At 40.5% G+C, this 25,998-nt stretch overlaps 1 protein-coding gene across 24 annotated transcripts in view; it reads right to left on the bottom strand.

Moving 5' to 3' along the window:
* The window catches only part of ank2b (ankyrin 2b, neuronal), a 215,531-nt gene that overhangs the window by 147,098 nt on the left and 42,435 nt on the right, over positions 1 to 25,998 (bottom strand). For 20 of the 24 annotated variants that reach the window (XM_008434868.3, XM_081599463.1, XM_081599459.1 and 17 more), the window contains exon 1: positions 8,869 to 9,257. The exons of the other annotated variants lie outside the window; for them this stretch is intronic. In XM_008434868.3, coding sequence (XP_008433090.2) covers positions 8,869 to 9,021 — 153 coding nt within the window. In that variant the 5' untranslated portion in view covers positions 9,022 to 9,257. Of the gene's footprint in view, positions 1 to 8,868; positions 9,258 to 25,998 lie in introns of those variants that run through there. 24 annotated transcript variants of the gene reach the window in all.

The raw sequence follows: 25,998 nt of genomic DNA, 5'->3' as shown, positions 1-25,998 counted from the left end.
CGTGTCCTGGGTCTTCCCCGAGGCCTCCTCCCGGTGGGACGTGCCCGGAACACCTCACCAGGGAGGCGTCCAGGAGGCATCCTGACCAGATGCCCGAGCCTCAACTGGCTCCTCTCGACGTGGAGGAGCAGCGGCTCTACTCTGAGTCCCTCCAGGATGACCGAGCTTCTCACCCTATCTCTAAGGGAGAGCCCAGCCACCCTGCGGAGGAATTCCATTTCGGCCGCTTGTATTTGTGATCTCGTTCTTTCGGTCATAACCCAAAGCTCATGACCATAGATGAGGGTGGGAACGTAGATCGACCGGTAAATGGAGAGCTTCTCTTTTTGACTCAGCTCTCTCTTCACCATGACGGACCGGTACAGCGCCCGCTTCACGGCAGACACTGCCCCAATCCACCTGTCGATCTCCCGACAGGCAGATGAGATGGTTGTATATGATGAGATGGCTATACTCATCATATATAGGAATATACATATACATGACGTATATATATGTGTGTGTGTGTATAGACCCATTCAATTGCTTGAAAAAAGACAACCACACTGCTCACTTCTCCACTGCTCAGTGCAACTCCCCACAATCTTTGCTGCATCACTATTACTGTCATATGATCAAATAAATACCACATGACCAATCTTCTCCCTTCAGAAACAGCAACAAGGCGCAAATAAGTATTGGTTGTAAATATCGATTCAGTTTATATATACAACCTATACTGATATGTTAAAAAATGGCTATCAGCCCATACCAATGATAGTGGCAATATATCATGCATCTCTAGTAATTTAAGAACACTATTTGCAGTCAGTAGAGTTCATTTCAATTGGCTGTTTTGAAGGAAGGAACTTGTTATGAAGTAGGCTTTACGAAATGTTAATAGTTCAAGCAGTTGGAGCTTTTATTAAGTATATTCTCCAGCTTGACTCCAGTGCCAGTTTGCTGTTTCTTGGTTTGAACAGCTGAAAGATTGGGAAGAAGTCAACCTTATTTATTTTTTCTGTACACTTTGTGGAGTTCACCAGCACTTGTGGCAGTGAAATAGCCACATGTTTGACAGATGCTTCATTTTTCTTAGGTTTGACAGATTCACTTTGAATACCTTAAGCATTTGTTTTGGATCTTGGTGATTCTGTTGTCTTTTCATAATAGTGATATAGTTTGTGACACACCTAAATAACTTATAACTGAATCTGATGTAACATGTAAATGTGAAGATCGAGTGATTGTTGTTCGCTCTGGTACTCATTTACTTGTAATGTAGATTTTAAAGTTGCCATGAAGATCACAATTTGAAATTGAAAGGTCATCATGTTCAGGTTCAACCGTTCTGTTGGAGTCATGTGGAACCTGCGGACAAACTGTTGTGTTGATTGAATTGCTGTCATAATCTCAATTTATGGAATTATAATCACAGACTACTGTGCGCTACCCAAAGGAGCTTTTAATATCATAAATGCAGAAAGGGGTGACAAGAGACACTGTTATTCTGTCCAGATCCCTCTGATCTTGTTTTTATGCAACTGTCTTTGTGAGCTAAATCCTGAAATAGTTTTGGTTTAAATGATCAGGCCGATTAAAGATAAACTTGGATATTCAGGCTTTAGCTTAACTGCCAACTCATTTGTCGATTTATTCAATAATTTAGCTGTAGCAAGGTTTTTTTTTGCATTGAAAATGTTGCTTCTTTTGTTTATACATAGTTTTTTTATTAAAGTTCAACTAATTACAGCCCCTGCAATTAATGTAATTAAATCATTCTATGGAGTCCCACCACAATTCTTTTATGTACATATATAGATGTAAAAATATGTAATAATCGGTTTGATGTGACATCTTTCCATACAGACTGGAAGAGAGCTCTGACCTTCCATGTTTTCTGTGCTTACTCTGCAGGCTTCTCTGATGGACAGAAAAGCCAGTTGTCATGGTTACCTCTTTAGAAGGCAATGCTTGTCTCTGTGTTAAGTGGGTGGGGGTAAGATGCTCCCAGGCTGAACACTGGTCTCTGAGAATGGATATGCTGGTGACGACTAAGGCGGTGGCTTTGCATTATTGATGCATTCCAGAGAAACAGACAGTGACTTTGTAAATGAATGTTGGATGGAAAATGTTCATGCACAAGCTTAAGAACAGAGATTTGTCACACTTGGCAGGTTTAATTAAGCCAGAAGGTAAAACGTCCAGACACAAGACGAAACATAAGCAGGAACAAAGAAAGGACATGTTGGAGGAATTGTGAAGGACGCCGGGGCGTGATTGTTTTCTATGTACCTCATTGTAAATGCCTTTACAGTGTTTGTATTTTCATTCAGCCCAGACGTGATCTTCGAGACGACCTGACCAAACACATCTACATTTCATCTAGAGGGGCAAACTAGGCCCCATTTCATCTATTACTTATGAAACATTTTCTGTAGGATTCAGTTTATCTCCATTTATCTGCATTATCATATAGTTTTTATTTAAAGACATTGCTTGAGGGTTCTCTTGGTCTAAATGTCACTATAGCAACCAGTCTGTTACACAAGGATGATTAAAACAAGGTTTCATAAACCATGACTCTGCTGCTATGAAGAGGAAGTATGTATTCAGCCAGGCTAAGCTGTTTTTACAGTCATCTATGGTAACTATGTGACTATTTTTTCTTGATACTAGAATCAGTTTTTTTAACATGTTTTTTTCTGGTGAAGAAGATGAGCATCCTAGAAAATAAAATATATTTTTGCACCTGTATTTTAGAAATGCTAGTCGAAATTATATTTTTAATGCATTTATTGAATACTGCAGTTAACTGCATAATTTAAAAAGTTTGATGGAGATGCATGTTTACCAGTCATGTTATGAAATTAAAATGACTGCTTATTTTACTTTAGAACAGGGGTGTCCAAAGTTGGTCCTCGAGGCCCGGCGTCCTGCATGTTTTAGTTCTCTCCCTGGTTCTAATGAACCAGATGATGGTTCATTAGAAGGTCTAAAGACAACACTGACTTGCTGAGGAGGTAGTTACTACTAACACCAGGAAGAGAAGTAAAACATGCAGGTCGCCGGGCCTCGAGGACCAACTTTGGACACCACTGTTATAGAATCATTTAAATTCTTGTTTCAAATTACATCAACGTAATTTCTGATCTGATAATGAATTTTATTAAACATCAATGAATTCTGCTCAAAAATATTTAGTGTGAACAGGACATTATCCTCAAGCTTTGCAAACTGTCCACTGTGTTAAAATGAACATTTACCTTAAAAACACAGAAGAGTCTGATCAATGTAACACACTTCCATCTCACTCATGACGTAACCCAAGATACAAAAACATGCCGCTAAGCACTCTGGGAAATAGTTCCTACTCCTGTCTTTTTCTTCTTTTAGGTTTGTTAAGTGCTAACCTAAAAATTGGTGTATTCAATTCTTGGAGGTTTGACAAAATTCATAAAGTTAACACAACTTACTACTCTAATATTATCTTTCACAAACTCACAAATTTAAGTTCAAAATCTAAAACTCACTAAATGTATTTGCCCTAAAGAGTAGAAGATAGTAGACACAACTAAATGCAGCTCAAATATTTTACAGTGCAGAAATAGCAAGATAGATGAACTATGAACCTACACTACAGATAAATGACTAAGCACAACTGATGGTTATTGTCAGATTGAGCTGATGCATATTCATTTACTGCATAGGGATTTATTAACTTCAAAAGTTTACTTTATAACAAAAAAACTATTTAAAATATATGTTGCCTGAACCACCAGCACAGGCATAGCTGTGAAAACGTCCATCTAAAATCACTCAGTCTCATTACCAGACTATATATATATATATATATATATATATAAAAGGTACTACACTTAGTGCCTTTATGTTAATCAAATTTACAGCTTCTCATGCATTGGTGTTCCAATTTATGGCTGTGGCAGCAAAACCACATTTACATTAAAACCTCCTAACCTGCAGTGGAATGCTGGGGGTGAGTGTAAAGGGGTTTTAAACTAGACATATTTATCTCCATATTTAACCATATTTAAAAGTTCTAGTAGTATAGAAAACATCAAGGGTCATTTTTCCATGACAAAGAAAAGAGAAAAGTTTGTGAAGTATAGAGAAGCACATGTATTATTAGTTCAAAGCTGCTGACCTTTTGTGATGCAGTGCAGTTTCTGCAGCAAGCAAACAATAGTTGACTGCAGGTCAACTTGAAAAGTCAGATCACAGCTGTTTGTGTGTGTGTGTGTGTGTGCGTGCGTGTGATGTAGACATCAGCGCTGCAGTGTCAGTACTGCATCCTTTTCTATGATATCAGACTGCAGTATTGCGGACAGGCTAGGATAAAGAAGATGGCTACATGTTTCATACAATCCTTAACCTTTATTAGAGACAATGTTTGTGTTCAGATACCATTGGCAATGCAAAACCTATCTGCTCAGCCTAAGTGAGGTGTTTCAGGACTTCTGTAGCTGACTCTGAGCTCTCTGGTCAAAGCAGCATGAATGCGGTAAAAATAAGCAACACACAGTGTTTTCCACAGGAGGAGCAGAGTTCTGGGAGCTTTGAACAAGCTGTGCGTAAGCCAGGATTTAGCTTGGATGAAGACACAGAAAGGACACAACTGCTGAATCATTCTGGACTGATTCCAACTGTAGCTTACCCAGCATCCAAAAAGAGACAGGAGACATGTCCTCCCCAGTTGGGGATGCACATACATTGATAGCAGTGACGTGCGGCGAGGTTCATTAGTGGTGAGGCCACTGACTTATGACTGAGACACCATCCATGTTGTTGGACCTACGGAAATTTCCCGCATGCGCACAACGCTGGGGGGCAAAAAGACTAATCTTTTACGTGTCATCCATAGCCGCGTTAACTCAGTGAAACTTAAAAATGTAGGTATTAATTTTGTGCTATGATCCACAGCAAAGTGATCTGTATTCGCCAAGCAACGCAGTCTCGTTGCCATAGCAACTGACAACAATGTCACTTCATGTTTTAGGATTTAACACCAAAAAACATTCAAGAATTTTGCTCACAGAATAAAACATTTAGTTTGTTGTAGTACGTTTCAGGCTTAATAAATAATTAATAAATTAATATATAATTGCTGTGGTAGATTAGCTACCGGCTGCACAGTAGCGCAGTTGGTAGAGCTGTTGCCTTGCAGCAAGAAGGTTCTGGGTTCGAATCCCGGCCCCGGTCTTTCTGCATGGAGTCTCCATGTTCTCCCTGTGCATGGTGGGTTTTCTCCGGGTTCTCCGGTTTCCTCCCACAGTCCAAAAACATGACTGTCAGGTCTCCAAATTGTCCCTAGGTGTGAGTGTGTGTGTGCATGGTTGTGTGTCTCTGTGTTGCCCTGTGACAGACTGGCGACCTGTCCAGGTGACCCCGCCTCTCACCTGGAACGTTAGCTGGAGAGGCAGCAGCAACCCTCCTGACCTCACTGAGGGACAAGGGTGTAAGAAAATGGATGGATGGATTAGCTACCGCTCCTACTTTACTGAATTATTTAGACATGAACTGTAGCCCACAAAACGCACATTTAATTAAAAAACTAAATAAAAACATCTTATTGCTGTCTTACCTTTACGTATCAATGAAATCCATGCACCGCTAATTCTGCACAAAAATATCCGTTCATCCAAAGCCAAGTCTATCCTCGGCATCTTTTCTACTCCGTTTGAGAATCATCAAACTGTCTCGAAGCAAAACTTTCAGCTCCGGTGTTGGTCTTCCTTTAGTTATCATCTCCTGCTTCAATTGAAAATCCACTTTAGAAAACTGTTTAAGTGTAGAAATGTAGTCTTTCATGTTGAAGAAAACAAATATACCGCTGTACTTTACTTATTTACTGTGTGGCTAGCTCCATGGCTAGCTCGCTGTGTCTTACTCTGCAGTTGTGCAGTCACAGTATCTGGGATCATGAGCGCCCCCAGCGGTGAGTCTGTTCTCTGCCGTTTCTGATCGCTCCTCCGCACACAAAACACGGTAAACACAGTTAGTGACAAAAAACACTGTACATTATATACATAAGCAAAATTATGGAAAATCAGTCCATATATTAAACGTTTCTTAGGCATTTATTGCCGGCGTACAGACAGGACGAACATGCTGTCATATAATGGCAGCCAGTGCAGTTAGCGAGAGGTTCATCAATCCCAGGGGAGGCTCAGCTGCTGCTGCCTCACCGGCTTCGCTTCTGAGCTTTTGAATGGGAAAATGCGAAAATCCAGCGATTTTGAAGAAAAACTCATCAGAAATGCTAAGTAAAAAATAGATACTTTATAGTACATGAAAATAGCAATATAAATGATTTTATATTATTTTTCCATGATAACAGGAGAGGCTCTGCCTCCCCTGACCTCACGTCACTGATTGATAGGCTCATAGGATGATTTACTCATAGTGCATGTGCAAGCAAACAGAACTGTACAGAAATATATTTGATGTACGATACATCAAATAAAGCCTCTAATGCTGTCAAAACCATTTTAAAAAACTTGTACTTAGTCAAACCATCACTCAACATTGTGAGTAATGTTAATGCCCTGTGAAGTAACTAGCACCAGTATAGATTGTTCATGTCTGTTGCAAAGCTTTGATAAAAAGTGACTAAAATTTGTACAGCAGCTAAATTAATCAACTCTTCTGTGACCAGTGGCGGAGCCAGACTTTTAAAGTTGGGGAGGCAAAGGGGGGGCCAGAACCACACACACACATATATATATATAGGGTTAGGGTTAGGCAAAAACGCACGCCCGAACTGCGGACAGGGTTAAAAAAAAGGAAGGGAAAAATCTCGCAGAGTTTAATTGTTCGGTTTGGTTCAGGCAGATCCAACTGTCGATAAACCAGCGCAGGTTTCTCTGCAGATGCGAAAATCCAGCGATTTTGAAGAAAAACTCATCAGAATTGCTAAGTAAAAAATAGATACTTTATAGTACATATAACCGCATGTCACTGATATATATATATATATGAGTATAGCTAGATTAAGTTAGCTTGTGCTAAATTCATTTAAATAATGCCCTGTGCTCTTCAACTGGTTGAGTTAAGTTTTTTCTTGGATGTGAAATAAATCTTTGGTTTAAATTGCAGCACTAACTTAAAACTCACAATTCAAGATTAATATACTTTCAAAAAAATTTAGACAACTTGTCTCTTGTTAAATCAACTTTATGAGCTTTAATTTCTGAGTTAAAACCGAAAGACTTTTCTTGTTTAAGTTACATTTTCAAGGCAGCAACCACCTTCAAATCTTTTACAGTGTATTTCTCTGACTTCATTATAGTGTAAAGTTGACAGCCATGACAGGTGGGGTGTCTTGCCGAACAGTCGTACGTCAGCATAGTGAAGAAGAGGGGGCTCAGCACGCAGCCCTGCGGCGAGCCAGTGCTGAGGGTGACGGAGGAGGAGACGGTGTTGTGGATCCTCACAGTCTGAGGTCTGTTGGTCAGGAAGTCCAGAATCCAGTTCCCTAGTGTGAAACTCAGTCCAAGAGAGGAGACCTTCTGCACCAGGGTCTATGGGTTGATGGTGTTGAATGTTGAGAAGAAATCCAGGAAGAGCAGAGGGATGGAAGGATTCCAGCTCTACAGGTGGGTGAGGGCTGTGTGGATCACCGATGAAATGGCGTCAGCAGTGGAGCAGTTCTTCCTGTAGAACACCTGGTGCAGTAGTGTAGAGAAAATAATCTCTGCATCAACATGAAGACGACCAATGAGATTGCGGTGGATTTCAAAAGGGACAAGGATCCTCTTCAGCCCCTGTACATCGGAGGAGCAGCTGTGGAGGTGGTCTCCAGCTACAGGTATCTGGGTGTGGACATACTGTATCCAGTGACCTCACCTGGAGTACTAGCACCTCCTGTCTGGTCAGGAAGGCCCACCAGTGTCTCTACTTCCTCAGGAAGCTACAGAGAGCTGGACTTGGGAACTCAGTCCTGAGGAGCTTCTATCGCTGTGTGGTGGAGAGCATTCTCTGCACCTGCATCACCGTGTGGCACAGCAGATGCACTGCTGCTGAGAGGACGGCTCTGTAGAGGGTGGTTAAGGCTGTACAGAGGACTGTGGGGAGCAGCCTTTCCTCCATGATGGACCTCCACACATCAGGATGCATCACATGGCTACAACACGGTTGGAATGGGTTAATGTGATTGGGTAAGTTTCTCCAACGTGGGGTCTGTTCATATGATGAGGTGAAACAAGGAAGCTATCTGATTGGCTACTGATCATTACCTGTTAAATAAAAGACATTTCTGGATCGGGGAGTCTCAAAAGTCACACAAATGCAGTGAAGCCCACAGGCCAGAAGCAGCTTGTAAATCAGATTTATTTGTGTTTTTACATCAAAAATACAAGTAAAAATGTTGTTCTGTCTATTTGTGCATTTGTAAATATTGAGATTAAGCTCCATAGCACAAACAGTCAACAAACAGCAGCATTTGGAGTCCGCATGTTGCTGTAGAATTTCATATTGACTTTCAAAGTGAGATGAAACTACCCACCCCAACCCATACACACTTTTACACACCAAGGCTGGAACAAACACTTCTGGCAATGGCTTTAATAACTGCTGCTCTGTCTGTGAGGTTCGATGAGCACAAGACAATAGATGAGTGTACTGTAGATATTCTAGATGTTATTGTTAGTGTTTTCATCAAAGGGCTGAAGACCACAGGGGCTTTTATGAGAAATGAAAGATTGCAAGCAGGCAAAGTAAAAATAGCATTAACATTTAAAAAGAAGAGCTGACAGTAACTTCTAAGTGTTCAAAGCAGAAAAAAACTGTTGAAATGTTGTCTGCACAAATGTCTTAAAATACCCCAAACATGCATTTCTCTGTGCTGCACTTGTTAATGCAAGCTCTTACCAGCATTAGTGAAGGCTGCACAGGAACATGTTCAGGGCAGTAGTATTCTGGCAAAGTGTTCTTGTCCAGGTTGAACTGGTTCCCAGCAGTTCTTAGGCCCTTGTCTGTACCACACACCTTACACATGGCTGCGTTACCCATGGTGTACGACATTCAGATCTTTCCCAACCAAAAGTAGAAGAATCTATGAGAGTGCATTTAATCATTCGGATTATCCACTCACTTTCCCTGCCTCTCCCTTAAAGACCTACAAGTTGCCATCCAGGGGGTAAACCCCTCAGTCTTAGCAGAACTCAGCTTGCCTTTCCCTGATGTACCACCTAACTGGAATCAAGTCAAATGACACTGTACAGCCAGCAGTGCAAGCTTTTCCTTGATGTTGATTCCTACTCTGACAATTGACTAACAACCTCTACCTTCCCCTCCCCCATTCCCCACCAACTATGTGACTGGCTATTTTTACACCCACAGGCCAAACTGTGCATGTAGAGAGAAGGGAGAGAGGGTGGTCCACATAGCAGCCAGCCAACCCAGAGGGAGGTGGCACCACAGATAGCCTAAATCTGCAAAAGTATGAGACCCAAATACTTCAATACTGTATAATATATAGGGTATGAAATTTGGCATTCTGGTCTCTTCAATTCCGGCATGGTGAGCTGTCTGGTGTGCCAACTCCCACCACACAGGAGCTGTTGGAGACACAAATCAGTGAAGACTGAAGACTGCAGGATAGTCTCGTGACTGTAAGAAGTAAATATTTGTATCAAACCGTCACTGCTACCTGTTACCTTCCCAATGAAACTAGAAATTAATTGTAATTAAAAAGGTAGGCCTCGTTGGGCAAGACAGAATTCTATTTTTGAGCATAATTATTTTTAAACATACATGTTTTCTTCCTCCACAGGATTGTGAATCAAAATGTCTATTTATGCTCTTTCAACAGGTCAGACAGTGCAGCAGACACAGAGGGACTTGAAGGAATCATCTGTCATCATAACTAAAATGTTCACCTATTTACTTCCACAGGAGTACTTTGCAACAAAATGTGACTTATTTTACGGATTTCCAAAGTAAAACATTTTAAAGATATTAATCCATGGCTTAGTGAGATTCCTTGACATTGTATGACTAATATAGACCCAGAGATTTTCATCAAGTTACTGTTTATTATTCCAACAGTATCTTCAGTAATTTGTGTGGTAAAACTGTCCTTTTGTTCTCAAAAATTAGCAATTAAAAATATTTTTAAACCCTTTATTGATAAGTATTTACAACAAATGTATTGGAAATATTTAGAACAAGCAAAATATTCATATGCCAAAAGAAAGAATTACAATTTTTAAAAGCACACAACATTGCAGCTATATTCTTGGAAAAAATATAGCTGATAATATAGATTGTCCAAATACACCATCTTGGGATGACTGCTCTGTGACGAGAACCCAGAGTTCCACAATGCTAAGACATAAACTGTCTGTATGCAGCCTGCCGTCTTCACCTTCATCTGGAAATTCAACTAGAGCACGCAGGTTATTCAGATGCTCCTGGCCAGACACAGGACTCCCACCTCCGGAGTGTTGGTGATGTTGCAACAAGGTGGATGTTGCACTCAGCACTTCCTCTCCACCACAGATGGCATCTCTACACCTCTGGGAGATGCACCAGGAAGGCTGCCCGGGGACAGGAGATGATGTTGGAGAAGAGGCACAAGGGCTGAGTAGCTCAAGGCCTGGATCCCATTCCAAACATTGCTCCAACACTCACTGTGTCCACTGTAAATTCAACTGTTGAATGTGCTGCTAGTGACAGATAAAAATCTTCTTCTTTTCCTTTCGGCTTTTTCCCTTTAGGGGTCACCACAGTGAGTCATCCGTCTCCAGGTAACCCTGTCTTCTGCATCTTCTTCTCTCACACCAACTACCTTCATGTCCTCTTTCACTCCATCCATAAATCTTCTCTTTGCTCTTCCTCTATGTCTCTTTCCTGGCAGGTCCATCCTCAGCATCCTTCTACCGATGTATTCAGTGTCTCTCCTCTGTACATGTCCAAACCATTTCAATCTGGCATCTCGGACTTTATCTCCTACACGTCTGACATGAGTTGTTCCTCTGATGTATTTCTGATCTTATCCATCCTTGTCACTCCCAAAGAGTACCTCAACATTTTAATCTCTGCTACCTCCAGCTCTGCCTCCTGCCTCTTTGTCATTGCCAGTGTCTCTAAACCGAACAGCATTGCTGATCTCACTACTGTCTTGTACACCTTTCCCTTCATTCTTGCTGATACTCTTTTGTTACACATCACACCTGACAGTTTTCTCCACCCAGCAAGGGCATCCGGCATAAAACATTTGCCAAATCTGACATGCGAGTCAAGAATATGATCTCCAGTGACAGATAAAAATAATTACTGAATATTATAAACATTATTATATTTATCATTGTTTATAGTGGGGATGGTGTGCTGCTGACCTCAACTTGGGACGTTGTGGGCCGGTGGGTGGAAAACTTTGAAGACCTCCTCAATCCCACCAACATGCCTTCTGATGAGGAAGCTGAGCCTGGGGACTCTGGGTTGGGCTCTCCAGTCTCTGGGGACGAGGTCGCCGAGGTGGTCAAAAAGCTCCTCGGTGGCAGGGCCCCGGGGGTGGATGAGATCCGCCCGGAGTTCCTTAAGGCTCTGGATGTTGCAGGGTTGTGTTGGCTCACGCGACTCTGCAATATCGCATGGACATCAGGGGCAGTTCCCCTGGATTGGCAGACTGGGGTGGTGGTCCCCCTGTTTAAAAAGGGGGACCGGAGGGTGTGCTCCAATTACAGGGGGGTCACACTCTTAAGCCTCCCTGGTAAGGTCTATTCAGGGGTCCTGGAGAGGAGGGTCCGTCGGATAGTCGAACCTCGGATTCAGGAAGAGCAGTGTGGTTTTCGTCCTGGTCGTGGAACACTGGACCAGCTCTACACCCTCAGCGGGGTCCTGGAGGGTGCATGGGAGTTCGCCCAACCAGTCTACATGTGTTTTGTGGACTTGGAGAAGGCGTTCGACCGTGTCCCTCGGGGGGCCCTGTGGGGGGTACTCCGGGAGTATGGGGTACCGGGCCCTTTGATACGGGCTGTCAGGTCCCTGTATGACCGGTGTCAGAGTCTGGTCCGCATTGCCGGCAGTAAGTCGGGCTCGTTTCCGGTGAGAGTTGGACTCCGCCAAGGCTGCCCTTTGTCACCGATTCTGTTCATTACTTTTATGGACAGAATTTCTAGGTGCAGTCGAGGTGTTGAGGGGATCCGTTTTGGTGGCCTTAGGATCGGATCTCTGCTTTTTGCGGATGATGTGGTTCTGTTGGCTTCACTTGTTTCGGGCACGTCCCACCGGGAGGAGGCCTCGGGGAAGACCCAGGACACGCTGGAGGGATTACGTCTCTCGGCTGGCCTGGGAACGCCTTGGGATTCCCCCGGAGGAGCTGGAAGAAGTGGCAGGGGAGGGAAGTCTGGGCCTCCCTACTGAAGAGGATGGATGGATATGTCCACATAGACTATATATACAGTAAATTACTGAACTATAAATTAGGATGTATTGATAGTAAAATGAGATGGTTTGTTCAATAAATAAGCTGAGAGAAATTGGAGTAACACAGACTGCGTCTCCCATGTGCTCATTTACATGCTGTTTTTCAGCTTCATCTGCTGCTGTGAACGGGTCCGGAACCCTGGTACCAGTTACACATGCATGCACAGGGAGAACATGTAAACTCCATGCAGAAAGACCCCAGGCCGGGAATCGAACCTAGAACCTTCTTGCTGCAAGGCAACAGCTCTACCAACTGCGCAGCCTGTATGCTGAAAACATTAAATGAAATTTAGCAGCATTGATAATCTCAAACAAATGTTACATTTATGTATCTGTGGTCTGTGTTAAAATATTAGCATTTATGGGCCCCTGGAGCCCTGACTTAATTTGGATTAAACAGAAGTGCAAATAATTGATATTAATTTTCACTGTATTTTTTGATTTGTTGTTTTTAAGACTAGTTGTGGGTTTAGATAGCCTTTCACTGGAGATGTTTTCCCGTAACATTTAATTACCCAGCAATATTTGAACTTTTCCTCTCTATTTAGCATCTTTAATACGAAAACACGTGGGCCGCCAGTGGATCGCCTCAGCACCTCCACCACCGGGCTTAGCAAGTTTTGGGAGGGAAACCCTGCACCTTGGCTAATAACTTAGCAATCACTGCTGCAGAACTGGAGCAAGTTGTTTCGGGGACACTAAGGATTCTGATGTTGCACCTAATCATTTCTTTCCATATCCTCGCATTTTTCCTTTAATTCCACCAAATCCTTCTTCAAACTGTTCACAGTGCTCTGCAGCAAAATCATCTCGCCAAACCAAGTAAATGGGCCACTGCCATTACCACACTACTACCCTATTTAGCCAGACTGGAATCCTAAAATAATGCAGAAAACCAAAGTAATCCTTCACATCTCCTTCTGTTCGCTGATTGGTCCTGTTCAAACAAGGAAATCAAACAAAGAAATCTAGCTCAATGGGAAAAATCCCAGATGGAGCATTGAAGGGAGATGAGAATCAAGTGGACCACTCACAAAACCCTTAATCCTCTATCACATTTAATATATAGCCAGATTAACCAGTTCTGACAAGTCACAACCCTTTTCAATTTCATTCACTTCCAATCCATGTAATTTCATTAATGTCCAAGCCAATCTCGCAAGAACCCTCTTTGATAAATATCTTCATTCAGATAAAGCAGCCAGTATAATATATGCTGTTTAAAGGCCAAACTTCACATTTAACTCAGAGGTCATGCAGTTCTTCAACACGCAGTGTGAACAAGAATGTTTCTATCCTTTTTTTACTCATTAGTTTGCCAATACAGCCCTTCGTCTTTCCTTACATCCAACACACAAACACACCCAGCCCAGTGGGTAATCCACCAGACGGGGCAGGCGCAGACAACAAATGCCTTTTAATCTGTACGGCCCATATGGCTTGCTGGCTAAGAGATGAGGGAGAGATGTTAGATACAACCCAATGTCCTTATATTATACTATACTATGAGAACAAATGCTGTGCTTTTCTGACATGAAAAAACATCATAATGTTGTTAAAATTCTGCCTCGATAAATAAAGCTGGGATTAGCCCACAACCCTTACCCTAACAGAAAACACAATGAATTATGTCCCAAAAGAGGCAGTCTGGTTTGTTCTGCATTTACCTTAACACAAAAACATCAGGCAATACCTAGTTCTAATATTAGCTGAACTGAGACACGGAAGGAGTTGCAACCCACAGAGGTATAAAGTAATATGATGCAGCAGTTCAACATCCAATCAAGCTTAAAATCTGGGATTTAAAGTCTTCCCGCTGAGAAACATTCAGAGGTTTGCTAGAATTAGTATTAAACTCAGTAAATCTCACTTAGAGGTTTCTGCAGCACTATGAACAAGAACTAAAATGAAAAATAAAAACATGAATTATAGAAACTTGAAAACTGTTACCATGGAAACAGATTTTTCATGCCTGGATGAATTACCAGATGTCTCACCATTCCTGCGAAAGGCCTGACCTCTTAATCTGACAGCATCAGCAGAAAACACAAGTTATTGTGCTTGTCAATAACAGACTGTGTAATCCAAGTAAAATGTCATCTATGTAGCCTGGATATTGAACTATAGCAAGTTTTGTCCATATTACTTGCCAATAATATGGGCAGTGGTTCAGCTGTGTTATTTCAGCAACCGCTTACAGCAGTTGCTGACTATGCATGTGATGCCATCGGCTGCGTTGTTGCTAACACAACACGTCAGTTTGTTTGTGGTGGTTCTGGTGATCTTGATCATGCCATGCTTTCCAACTTTTCAACAGTTTGTCAGCTGTTCTGCCAAGGAAAACAAAACACTATTTGTTTAATTAAAATTTCAGCAATCCAAACTTCTCCAAGGCATGAGCTTCTCTTGGCAAATAAGATCACAGCCTTGTTTTTTTTCTGCTCAGGCTGTAAACCTGTTGTTCAGAGGTAAACTGTGACTAAATAACCGTGAAACAATGTTTAAAGGACATTGAAGAAGGCCTGCGGGGTTATCATGATGGTACAGACTGGGAGGCTCTGTGCCAACAAAATGGACTAAAAGTGTGACAGGTGATATAAACCTCTATGAGAACAAGATCATCCCCATCAGAACAGTTAAATGTTTCCCTAACAACAACGTTTTTATTAGGATTTACCTGAGAACTTTCTAAGCCCAGTGATGGGCGCTATGTGAGTCATCCAGTGGAATTATTAAATAATCTTATGAAATAAATCTACCCATGTTTTCCAGGTAAAAAAAACTTTGAAAGTTGACAGGAAATAATAACTATGTTATTATGTGTTATTGGAAGACATTCTGATACCTAAACACCAGCTATAAATTCTTTAAAAAAACAACCATAAAAAATACAATGAAAAATAATTATTACAATTTTGCACTTCAGTTGTTTCATGTATCCGAAAATGTTTGGCTCTTACTTGTTAGTTTGTTCACTGAAGTTGTTAGTGTGTAAACCAGTAAAAGTCTGTGGTTACAGAGTTCCAGCGAATAAAAATCACCTGACCTCAGTCTCCTTGTGTGTTCACATACTGACTATATTGTTGCCATTGTGCTTCCAACCGTTTCACCAAAAAGATTATTTAACCCATCTTTGCTATCACTGTTACAAACAGTGCATATAAAAAAAATCTTATAATAAATAAATAAACAATGCTTAGCCTGGTGGTCCATCAGGTTTATGAAACACTGGGGGTAACCCTGCTTTACCACTGGTGACCTGAAGGAGTTGCTAAGAAAAAAAATTGCCTTCCGGAAGGTAGAGAGGGAATTATTAAGAAGTATGCAGAAGCAGCTAAAAGTTTAACAAATTCCCCTCTGGTAGCTAAACCTCACCATAGGGCAAATTTTTTGAAATATTCCAGCAAAGTGGGTGTAAGGAGATTTATTAAATAATCTTATTTTGCTATGAGACACTGTTCCAATTAAAAATTAATCAAGAATAACACAGAATGCATTCTATCATTACTTTATTCAAGGGTCAAATAAAATAAAATGACCGTTGAGACTTTCGCAAAATCCAGGAAAAAAGAAACAAATAGACACATTGCTTTTTAATATCCACCAGTTACGTAAGCATGGGACTTCCCTTCAACTGTGATAATTCTAGTGACTCTTTTTCTGTGTTGTTGACTTTTATAGATCAGGTAAAAGAATACCCACAATGAAATAGTAACTCAATAGACAAAACTAAAGCATGAGTGGGATAAACAAGAGAAGATTTTTTTTTTTTATAAAAAGCAAGAGACAAGAAAATGGAAGAACACTATTGCATGGAGACGCTGCCAAATGGGCTTGTTACTATTAGAGGACATATTAGAGCCCTTTAAAAATCGCTATGCCTGGAGATAATCGTACTTAAGGACGAGCTGAAGAAAGAAATGAAGAAAGAAATAAATCTCAGACAAGAAATAGACTTAACTGTCAGAACAACCAATAGCTACAGGCACAGCAAATGAACATCAGCAAAGCCCAGACATACATAGTTGAGGTGGAGGTGTGAAAGATGGACAATAATGAGGTACTAACAAAGATGTTGGAGCAAACACAGTGAATGCGAGAAAAACTAACCAACCTCAAAAGGAGATCAAGGAGAAACAATATCCAAGTCTTCAGTCTACCAGCGGATGTGGAGGGGAGCTCCACAGCTAGATATCTGGAAAAACTTTTTAAAAAAAGGAACTCGAGCTTTCAGTTGGGGCCAATCTCCAGATTTAAAGAGCCACCGAGACCTCACCCAGAAACCAAGCCTAAGAAAGGCAACCAGATCAATCGTGGTCACCTTCCTACAATTAGAGATGAAAGAAACAATCTCGAAGAAAGCCTGGCAGAAAAAGATTCAGGGAAAGAGCAAACAAATCTACTTTGATTATGATTAACCAACAGAAACTGTTCTGAAACAAAAGGCATATGTGAGTATTAAAAATGGGATTGAAGGAGAAAGGAATACTTTTCCAGACACCTCTTGCTAAAATCCGGATACACTGGGATAACGAAACAAAGACATACAAAAGTGCCAGAACAGCAGCGCAGGACATGAAGGAAAGGGGCTACACTGCTGAGCCAGGAGGAGACACCGTGGCAGCAGAGAGGCAGCGAGCAAAGAGGGAAGAACGGAAACCAGACACGACACACAGAGAGGATACTCTCAAGGATACTAATTCCAGAACCAGAGCCATGTGTCGAGGTGAGGTCGACTATTTCTAGCCAGAACCTCTCAGCCTCACACACTAGCTCCAGCTCCTTCACTACCAGAGATGTGACGTTCCATGTCCCAAGAGCCAGCTTCTGCAGCCGAGGATCAGACTGCCAGGGTCCCCTCAATCGGCTGCCGCCCGTAACACATTGCACCCGACCCCTTTGGCCCCTCCGACAGGTGGTGAGCCCATTGGAAGTGGGCTCACCATTGATTTATTGTTTATTGTGACATGCCTAGGTTAGCACAAGATTACATGGTTTCTACCCCAGACCATAAGTGACTAACGCAGCTTTGTTATGTAAATTTACTGAAGCCCTATTTCTGTCTAACTCTGGAAGAGAAAGAAGTAAAGGCAGTTGCCCATTCTGTGAAGGTGGATTTGACCTTCACAACAAGTTTAGCTGAGGATGTGCAGACTCCAGATGATGCTGTGTTCCAGGCAAGACTGAAGAATTTTGAGATGTTGTCTAATTTGCAACTATTACTGAGCCATTTGTTTGCATAAAGAAGTGAGCAGCTGAAGCAGTCCATTTTGGATTTTCATGCATTGTTCAGTGATATCCCAACATGTACTAACTTAATTGAGCATGATATAGATGTGGAAATTGCACAGCCCTTGTATCAGCATTTCTATTGTGTTCCTCCAGAGAAAAGTATGTTTTTGGAGTCAGAAGTTCAGCATTTGCTGGAGAATGGCCTGGCTAAATCATTTTGTTCCAGTTGGGGCTCACCATGTTAGTTGGTTAAAAAACCTGATGGTACTTACAGATTCTGTACTAATAACAGGAGACTGAACAGCATTACAAAACCTGACTCCTACCCACTTCCTCAGATGGAAGACTGTGTTGATTGTGTTGGAACTGCTAAGTATGTGAGTAAATTCGATTTGCTCAAAGGTTACTAACAAGTACCTTTGTCTGCTCGAGCCCAAGAGATGTCTTCCTTTATTGTACCATCTGGATTATACTCTTGCACTGTAATGAGTTTTGGCCTCAGAAATGCACCTGCCACTGTCCAGCGGTTGATGAACCAAGTGTTGACGGGCTGGAAGGTTGTGTGGTCTACTTGGATGATATAGTGGTCTTCAGTGACACATGGACTGAACACATGCTACGCATCCGACAACTGTTTCAGCGTCTTCAGGATGTTCATCTAACTGTAGACTTTGCAAAATGTGAGTTTGAAATAGCTACAGCGACTTATTTGGGAAAGGTTGTTGGGCAAGGACAAGTGAAACCAGTAAGGGCTAAAGTCCAAACCATTGATAGCTTTCCACCTTCTACTTCAAAAAAGAAATTGATGAGGTTTCTGGGGACTGTGGGTTACTATAGAAACTTTTGTGAGAATTTTTCTACTGAAGTGGCTCCATTAACTGACCTATCAAAGGCTAAAGTCCAGTTTAAGTGGTTCTTGGCCTGTCAGAAGGCGTTTGAAAATGTCAAGCTTCTCTTAAGCACTGTGCCTATTTTGTCTGCTCCAAGATTAAATCAACCATTCCAAGTACAGGTTGACACAAGTCAAGTGAGTGCAGGAGCCATTTTGTTGCAGACTGATGAAGAAGGTGTTGACCATCCAATATGTTTCTTTTTAAAGAAATTCAGTCAACACCAACTTAATTATTCGACCATTGAGAAAGAGGCCATGGCTCTTATTTGGGCACCACAACATTTTGCTGTGTATGTGGGCAGGGTTGCTTTTCCTGTTGTGATGTATTCAGACCATAACCCCTTGACCTTTCCGCACTCCTTACAGAGTCCATATCAGCGGTTGATGTGATGGGTCTTATTCCTGCAACCTTACAACCTTGAGATTCGGCACATTCAAGGAACTGAAAACGTGCTGCCTGATGCACTGTCTTGTTTCATTGATGTACCAGACTAACAAGCTTAATGGCTACAGAGGTCCAAGCTAGGGCCCTCTGTTTAAAGGGGGGAGGTCTTATGGCTGCATTGGGTCTCTGACCTTTTTTCTTGCAGGGTTCTGGAGACAGAACTTTTGCAAGTCTTGTGTTTTGCGCTGATTGCTGATTTGCTGCTTTAAAGCTGCAATGCATGCAGCATAGAGGAAGGCTTTTCCCTCTCTCTCCTCAGAACCTTGTTTGATTTGGTTTGTATCATATCTTCTAGTTGGTTTTTGTTAGCGTTGTTTGGCTTTGCTTATTTTTGGTTATTTATGGGTTTTGCATTAATCTAATTTGGTTTCTCATTTCAGGTATTCCCTTTTCAGGTTTTATTTCTTTAGTGTAATTTAATGAAATTATTTTTCTTGAAATCAGAAAATCCTTGTGTAGTCTCCTTTAATGTTACCCCATCAAAAGAGCCTGGTGGACGTAACAGTAGAAAGACATTATACCACCATCCCATAGCGAGAATCAACATAAATGGAAGCCTGACAAATTCAGTTGACAGAGATCAACCAGACAGGGGCACTGTCTATCACCTACACTGTTTGCTCTCTTCATTGAGGAAATACAAAATTAAACCAAAACACACCTTTTAACACAATAATATTCCATCAAAAGAAATTCAGGAATTGTTTCCAATCAAATGGAATATGATTCCCTGGGAGTTAACATCACTGAAGGGTTATCTACATTTTACAAAGCAAATTATGATAAAATAAGCCAAAAAAAAACATCTACTCTAATTCTAGATCTGACCTTAATAATTTAAACTATCAAAATTAATGTGCAGCCAAGACTTCTGTATTTGTTCCAGACCTGGGACAAGATAATACAAGATATTAATTTGGGTGTCAAAAAGCCTAGAGTTAGATATGAAACTCTCCAGCTATCGAAAGACAAAGAGGGTATGGATCTCCCAAAATTAAGGGAGTACTTATATGCAACTCAGCTCAGACAAGTTATATGTTGGGACAAAGCAGATTACACGCAAGTATGGAGAATCCCAATTTCAGTATGTTATTTGAGACTAAGATAGATATGAGAAGATTAAAAAGTACATGGATCCAATTAGAGCATTTACACTGGAACTATGGTTGAAAATACTAAAACAGAATAAAGGACATAAAAGTGCTCAGATGGGTAGCATACACTCTAAAAAGAAATGAGTTGAACCAGGGAATCTGTCCCTGGTTAGCTTGAGTCATTGTGTTAGACGAGGGATACAAATGTGGTATCAAACTTAATTATTTCATGTAAAGTCAAAGTGAAAAGTTCCTTTAGGTTAAGATTTGTAAGTTTTGAGTTAAATAAACACAAAAAAGTAAGTTGTCATAGCAAAAGCAAAAGAATTAAGTGAAATTAATGCAAATAAGTCTATGGACTTATGAACTGCAGCCCAAAAACACTTTTTAGAGTGTATGATAGCGATTTTAAGCCAACAATATAAGATTAAGGATTCAAACAATGAGTAAACAAGGGGGTCACAGCATGGTATACTCTACAGAAGAACAGGGAGCTGGAGAGTTTTCAGAAAACTTGTAGACTCATGACATAGAAATCTGATGGGATCCCTCTGTGGAAATGAGTGGTGTGATTAAAACTGTGATTAATTCATTCAATGGAATAAAAATTAAAATCATACTTACTTTATGTCAAAATTGATAATGAGTAAGCGATCAACTAAGTTTATAAAAGAAAAATGGAAATCAGAGCTTAACGTTACAATTACAGATGAGGAAACGCATCAGATATCCACCAATTTGCTGATATGTGGGGAGTTCTTTTTTTTTTTGTCTTACAGCTGTATTACCGCTGACTTCATTTTCAAACAGAACTCACCCTTACTGAAAATTGCTATCTTCAAGTTTTCTTGAAAGAACTTCCATACTGAGCTTACTGATGACTTCACTGTTTGGAAAAAGAGAATTTGTCAGTTTCTAGCCAGCTGATTACTGTTCATCCATTAAGCCCAACAGACTATTATGACTGTCAGAGGCTGCTCTGGTGTCACAACTGTCATGGACTTCAGCCTTTCCATCAGTCATTGTTAAATTTACCAAACAGAAAGACTATGTGCCTTCAGTTGGAATTTAGACAGCTGTATGTATTTAATGCAAAACCAAAAATGGACAAATGCCCCCAAAATGCAGAACTAAGTAAAGAAGACTCCAAAATAAAATTTTTACTGAAAGACTGCAAGGCAGACATATTTCCTAATAGTTTTCACTTCAACTAAGCACTTTTGGGTTATCTTTTCCACTTTTATTATGCATCATATCATCATCATCACCATCATCATCAACTGTTCTGCCACTGTTAGAACCCAACATCAGACCAGTTTTATGCAAATTCTCACTGAACTTTGTTTGTTCAGATCTTCCAGATACCCAGATGGCCTATAATAATGAGCAAAATTACTAAGCCATTTCACAAATAAGCACAGATTGCATTAATGTAGGGTAGGCGGCAGGCATCACATGGAAAACATGAGAAAATATTGAAACCCCCCCAGAATAGAGTCAAAGTGACACCTCTACTGCTACGTATAGTGCTGTTAACTAGTTTGTCTCAACATATGTCCACAGCAGAACCCCTTTCCCCCCACACGTTTCTAGTGGTGATGGGATTGGTATTTTTGATGAGCTGCAGGGTCCCACATTGCCACAGCAGCCAGATTATAAATGCTCTAATCCGGGATTTTACCAATCCAAATTCAGCATCACACTGTGGTACATGACCAGCATCCACATACCACTCAGTGAGGTGGTTTGCATGCATGGGTAACTAGGGTGAAAATTTTACTCTTTTATTGCAAAACAAGTTCAAGTTGTTCATTAATGTAAATTAACTTCTGGTTTTTTAGGTTTTTGAATAATGCCTTATGAAGACCAAAAGGTAAATTGGAAGATGGACCATGTAGCACAAGACAGGTTCTGTAAAAGAGCACAGGGAGGTGCGGGGGCGAGTAAACAGCAGAGATTAACATCTATTATGAAAACTATCAGCTGTGCACTCAGCCGTGGCCACAGATTAGACCAGAGGTAAGGAGGCTTTGCCACTGGGATAGCACAATATTGGAATGGAATGGAAGTGGGTGGAAGGTTTGATGTACCATACAAACCAGTACAGAGACAACATACTGAGGGCCTGATAAAAAACCCCCTCAATTTTATTGATACATTGTTTGATCCAATCACTGCAAAGCCATCAGCTTTGTAATACCTTTCCACATAGATTAGAACCGACAATAAAGCCACAACAGGTGCAATATTACATCTAAATGTAGCCTCTTATTGGGGACATTACATTCCCTGGCCAAAAAGAAGGTCACCACCTGGATTTAAGTAAGGAAATAGGTACGAGCCTCCTATTGGATAATTACTGCATGGGCAATTATGTTTCAGCTGGCAATGGATGATCTCCAGGATCATCCTGAAGATGATCCAATGAAGCAGACATTTTAAAAAATGAATGCAAACAAGGATGATTCTAACAACAGAGTGACAGACATATCCATGGAGAAAGATAGGCACATGGATTTCACATATAAATTCAAAGTTAGCTAAACTATTTTAAATGTTAACTACAACAAGAGAGCCCAAAAACTCCACGTAAAACATTAGTGGTGGGACTCCTTTAATATGTTTAAAAGAGTTAATTGCAGGGTCCTTAATTAATTAGTTGCAATTAATGACATTTTAATAGAAAACTATATTGACTTAATAAAAAAGGACCAATTCACAAACAAATGTCTCCAGGCACTTTACAAAAAATAATTTCATTTTAATTATACACATATTCCTATTGATCCTAGTTATCAAACAGTACAGTATGCTCAAATTAATTAGTCCAATTAGTTTGTTTTATCTAAAGAAACCCAGCAGATTGCTTCAAATTATATAGTGGAACAACAAGCAAATAATGAAGGTACAATTAAAAACTTTCAAAACATCTACACGTCAAAATTGGAACATAAGCATCTATTTTAGGTTTCATATAAAGTTGTGTACCAGTTATGTCATTGGACCAAAGCATTGTCTTCAACCTCACTCTGAATCAGGATTCCTTAGCCGATTTGAATATCTACACGTTCATCTCTTAGAGATCTCATAAATCCTGCCGTCTCTTCACTGTAACAGAAAAGCTTCCACTCTGGTGTAACAGAGCAATAGGAAGCAGAGGAAGGAGGGAGAAACACTTTAAACACAGATTCTATACCAAGTACTCCTTGCAGCATAATGTTGAACCAACAAGCCATTTCATTAGAATGATCTGCCAAGTCTCTGCCCTTCAAATCTCTTGTCATTCAGCCTTCAAAGCTCTCTGGGGCAGGTGTTTGGTAAAACATCCATTATGAATCCCTTATGTCAATCTGTTTCTCAAGCTCCCTAAAAATACAACTCCAATGTTTTAGTTGAAGTGCATTTACTAAACGAGTAATGTGAGGAGGTTAAAACTGAAAAGTACAAATGGCACAGAAGCTGCGCTGAAGAAAAAGCAAATGGATTACTACCACAAACGTCCCTGTAGCAGATTTGTACCACACGTTCAATCTGCTGCTATCATTTAGAGATAGTGACAGGAAAAAGAAGTAGGGGAGGGAAAGATTAAACGGGGGTATTATGTAATCGTTCGATCCATTTCAATTAGAAGGAAGGAGCTTCATAACAGTTCCTTTGGGGGGATGATGAACCAAGTAGGCACAACATGAGAGTCAGACAAGTTTTTAACGTAACAGCTGGCTCTGTTGTCAAGGTGACTTACTCTGGATAAGATGTTTTCTGCAGACAAGCAACAGAATTTGAATCTGCCATATGAACCAATGCCTTCAGAATTCATAGCTGTAGTTTACTTGTTAAAGTAGTTTTTTCTGATAATTCACCTATGCGCTACTCCATAGTCCAAACTATATGTGTTGTAAAGCTCATTTTGACAGGTTAACAATGAAAGAACATGTCACAGCTAAGCAATCTGCTGTTATTCTGCAGGTGGTGACAAAAAGTGAACCCAAGGCAACCAGAGGAAGACTTTACTGTAATGGTGCGCTCACACTAAACGTGTTAAGCGCATCAAAAACGCAAAGTTCGATGGGTGTGTATGCTAGTCTGGTTTACATTCAAAGTTTATGTGGAAGTGTGTCAGATGTGTCAAAATCACTCTGGCCAATGTTTTCCATTGCCGGCCTATTTTTAAAAAATCTAAGACAAGGAATACAATTTCAGAAACTGATAATCCAGTGGGACTAAATAAGGTGAAGGGGGGCATGTTCTGTCTTTCTTATGCCACAGCATGCTGCATGTGATGTCGTCTCTTCTGTGAATGCACTTCTGTCAGAGTAATAAACTGTTCACACCGACATCGAATCGAGGCTACATTAAATTTAAATGTAAATTGCCATATAAACTTGAATTTCAACAAAAAAAAAACTTTAGCATTAAGTGCAGTTTTATACAATCATCATTGAATCCATCCTCACCTACTCCATCACCACATGGTACACTCAGTCCACAACCTGCAAGGATGTGGGTTTTTGTGTGTGTTAGTTAAATTAGTCCCTGTGCTGCCGTGTCTAGCCCCTTATTGTTCTCATCTGTCCCTTGTTCCCTTATTTTTCCCTGGGTGTATTTAAGTTCACCTGTACCTCCTGTTCCTTGTTGGATTATCTGTTGTTCTTCCCCGTTGTTCTCCGTATTACCTGATCATTAAACCAACCATTTTCTACTCATATCTGGGTCCCACCGCTTTATCCTCATCACTACAAACCACAATTTATGACACAACGAGGAAGAAACATGGATTACTACGCGTCATGTGCACTTCTGAGAAGGTGATCAGCTACCACCTCTGACCTTTACAGATCCTGTACTCCTCCAGGACTTTAGGTCATGCAGGTTGGATTGCGGAGGAGGTTAAACAGGCTGTGTTCTAGGTTCCTTCTCTCCTCAGGTAGAAGACTACGGTAGAAGACCCTCAGGTAGAAGACTACGGTCCAGCCAGACCAGAACTTCATACCACAAGAACGGTTTCTTACTCTCAGCCATTAGATTTATAAATAATAGTTAATTAACACAGTCACTTTATCCATCTGCTACTCTCCACATGCATACATATTTTTCTTTTTCATATTCACGTTTTATTTCATTATTTGTTTTGCATCAATACATTAAAACAATTTACTAGCCTGTGAACTTGTTTATTGGCAACGGCAATATAAGTGATTCTAATTTTGATCCATGATGCTGAAAGTTTTAAAAATGTAGATTTCAAAGACCACTACAATGCCCACAAGTAAACTGATAAAATAATTTGCAGCACTCAAGTGCATTGTCCTTCATGTTTCTAAAATTTTCTGAGATGCTCCTCATTACTCAGATGGCTTTTACTATAAGAAGTAAAATCTTAAATTTTATTCTGGATTTACCAGAGAACCAATGAAGCTAAAAGAGGAAAAACATGATCCCTCTTTTTAATTTTCATAAGAAATCTGCAGGTTTTTGGATCAGCTGTTCTCTGTAGACTTCCTGATAGTAAAGAATTACAGCCTTGAAATAACAAATGCAAGAAGTAGTTTTTCAGCATCACTCCTACACAGGATATTTCTTACAGGATCATTTTAAACATATTCCAGAGATGAAAGACACGTGATTAACACAAAATTTAAATAGCTGGTTTATGGATATATAGAGCTGAATATCCTAAGCATAACAGCGGAATTTTATCTCATGAGGTCTTGATCTGATCCCTGATATATATGCTTCCCATTCTGATGGGAAGACCTCAAGAGCCAATGTCCTGCAGAATTTAAATGAAAGGCTAGTGCTGTTTCCTTGATACTGTCATGTTCAAGCCATTCTAAGAGAATATTGTGGTCAAGTGTGTCAAAAGCAACACTGAGATCTAGCAAAACCAGAAAAGAGAAGTCCATAAT

Source organism: Poecilia reticulata, chromosome 18, assembly GCF_904066995.2.
Source record: "Poecilia reticulata chromosome 18, P_reticulata-male-v2, whole genome shotgun sequence".
In the NCBI taxonomy this organism is placed as follows: domain Eukaryota; kingdom Metazoa; phylum Chordata; class Actinopteri; order Cyprinodontiformes; family Poeciliidae; genus Poecilia; species Poecilia reticulata.
This window is presented reverse-complemented; position numbering and strand designations above follow the sequence as displayed.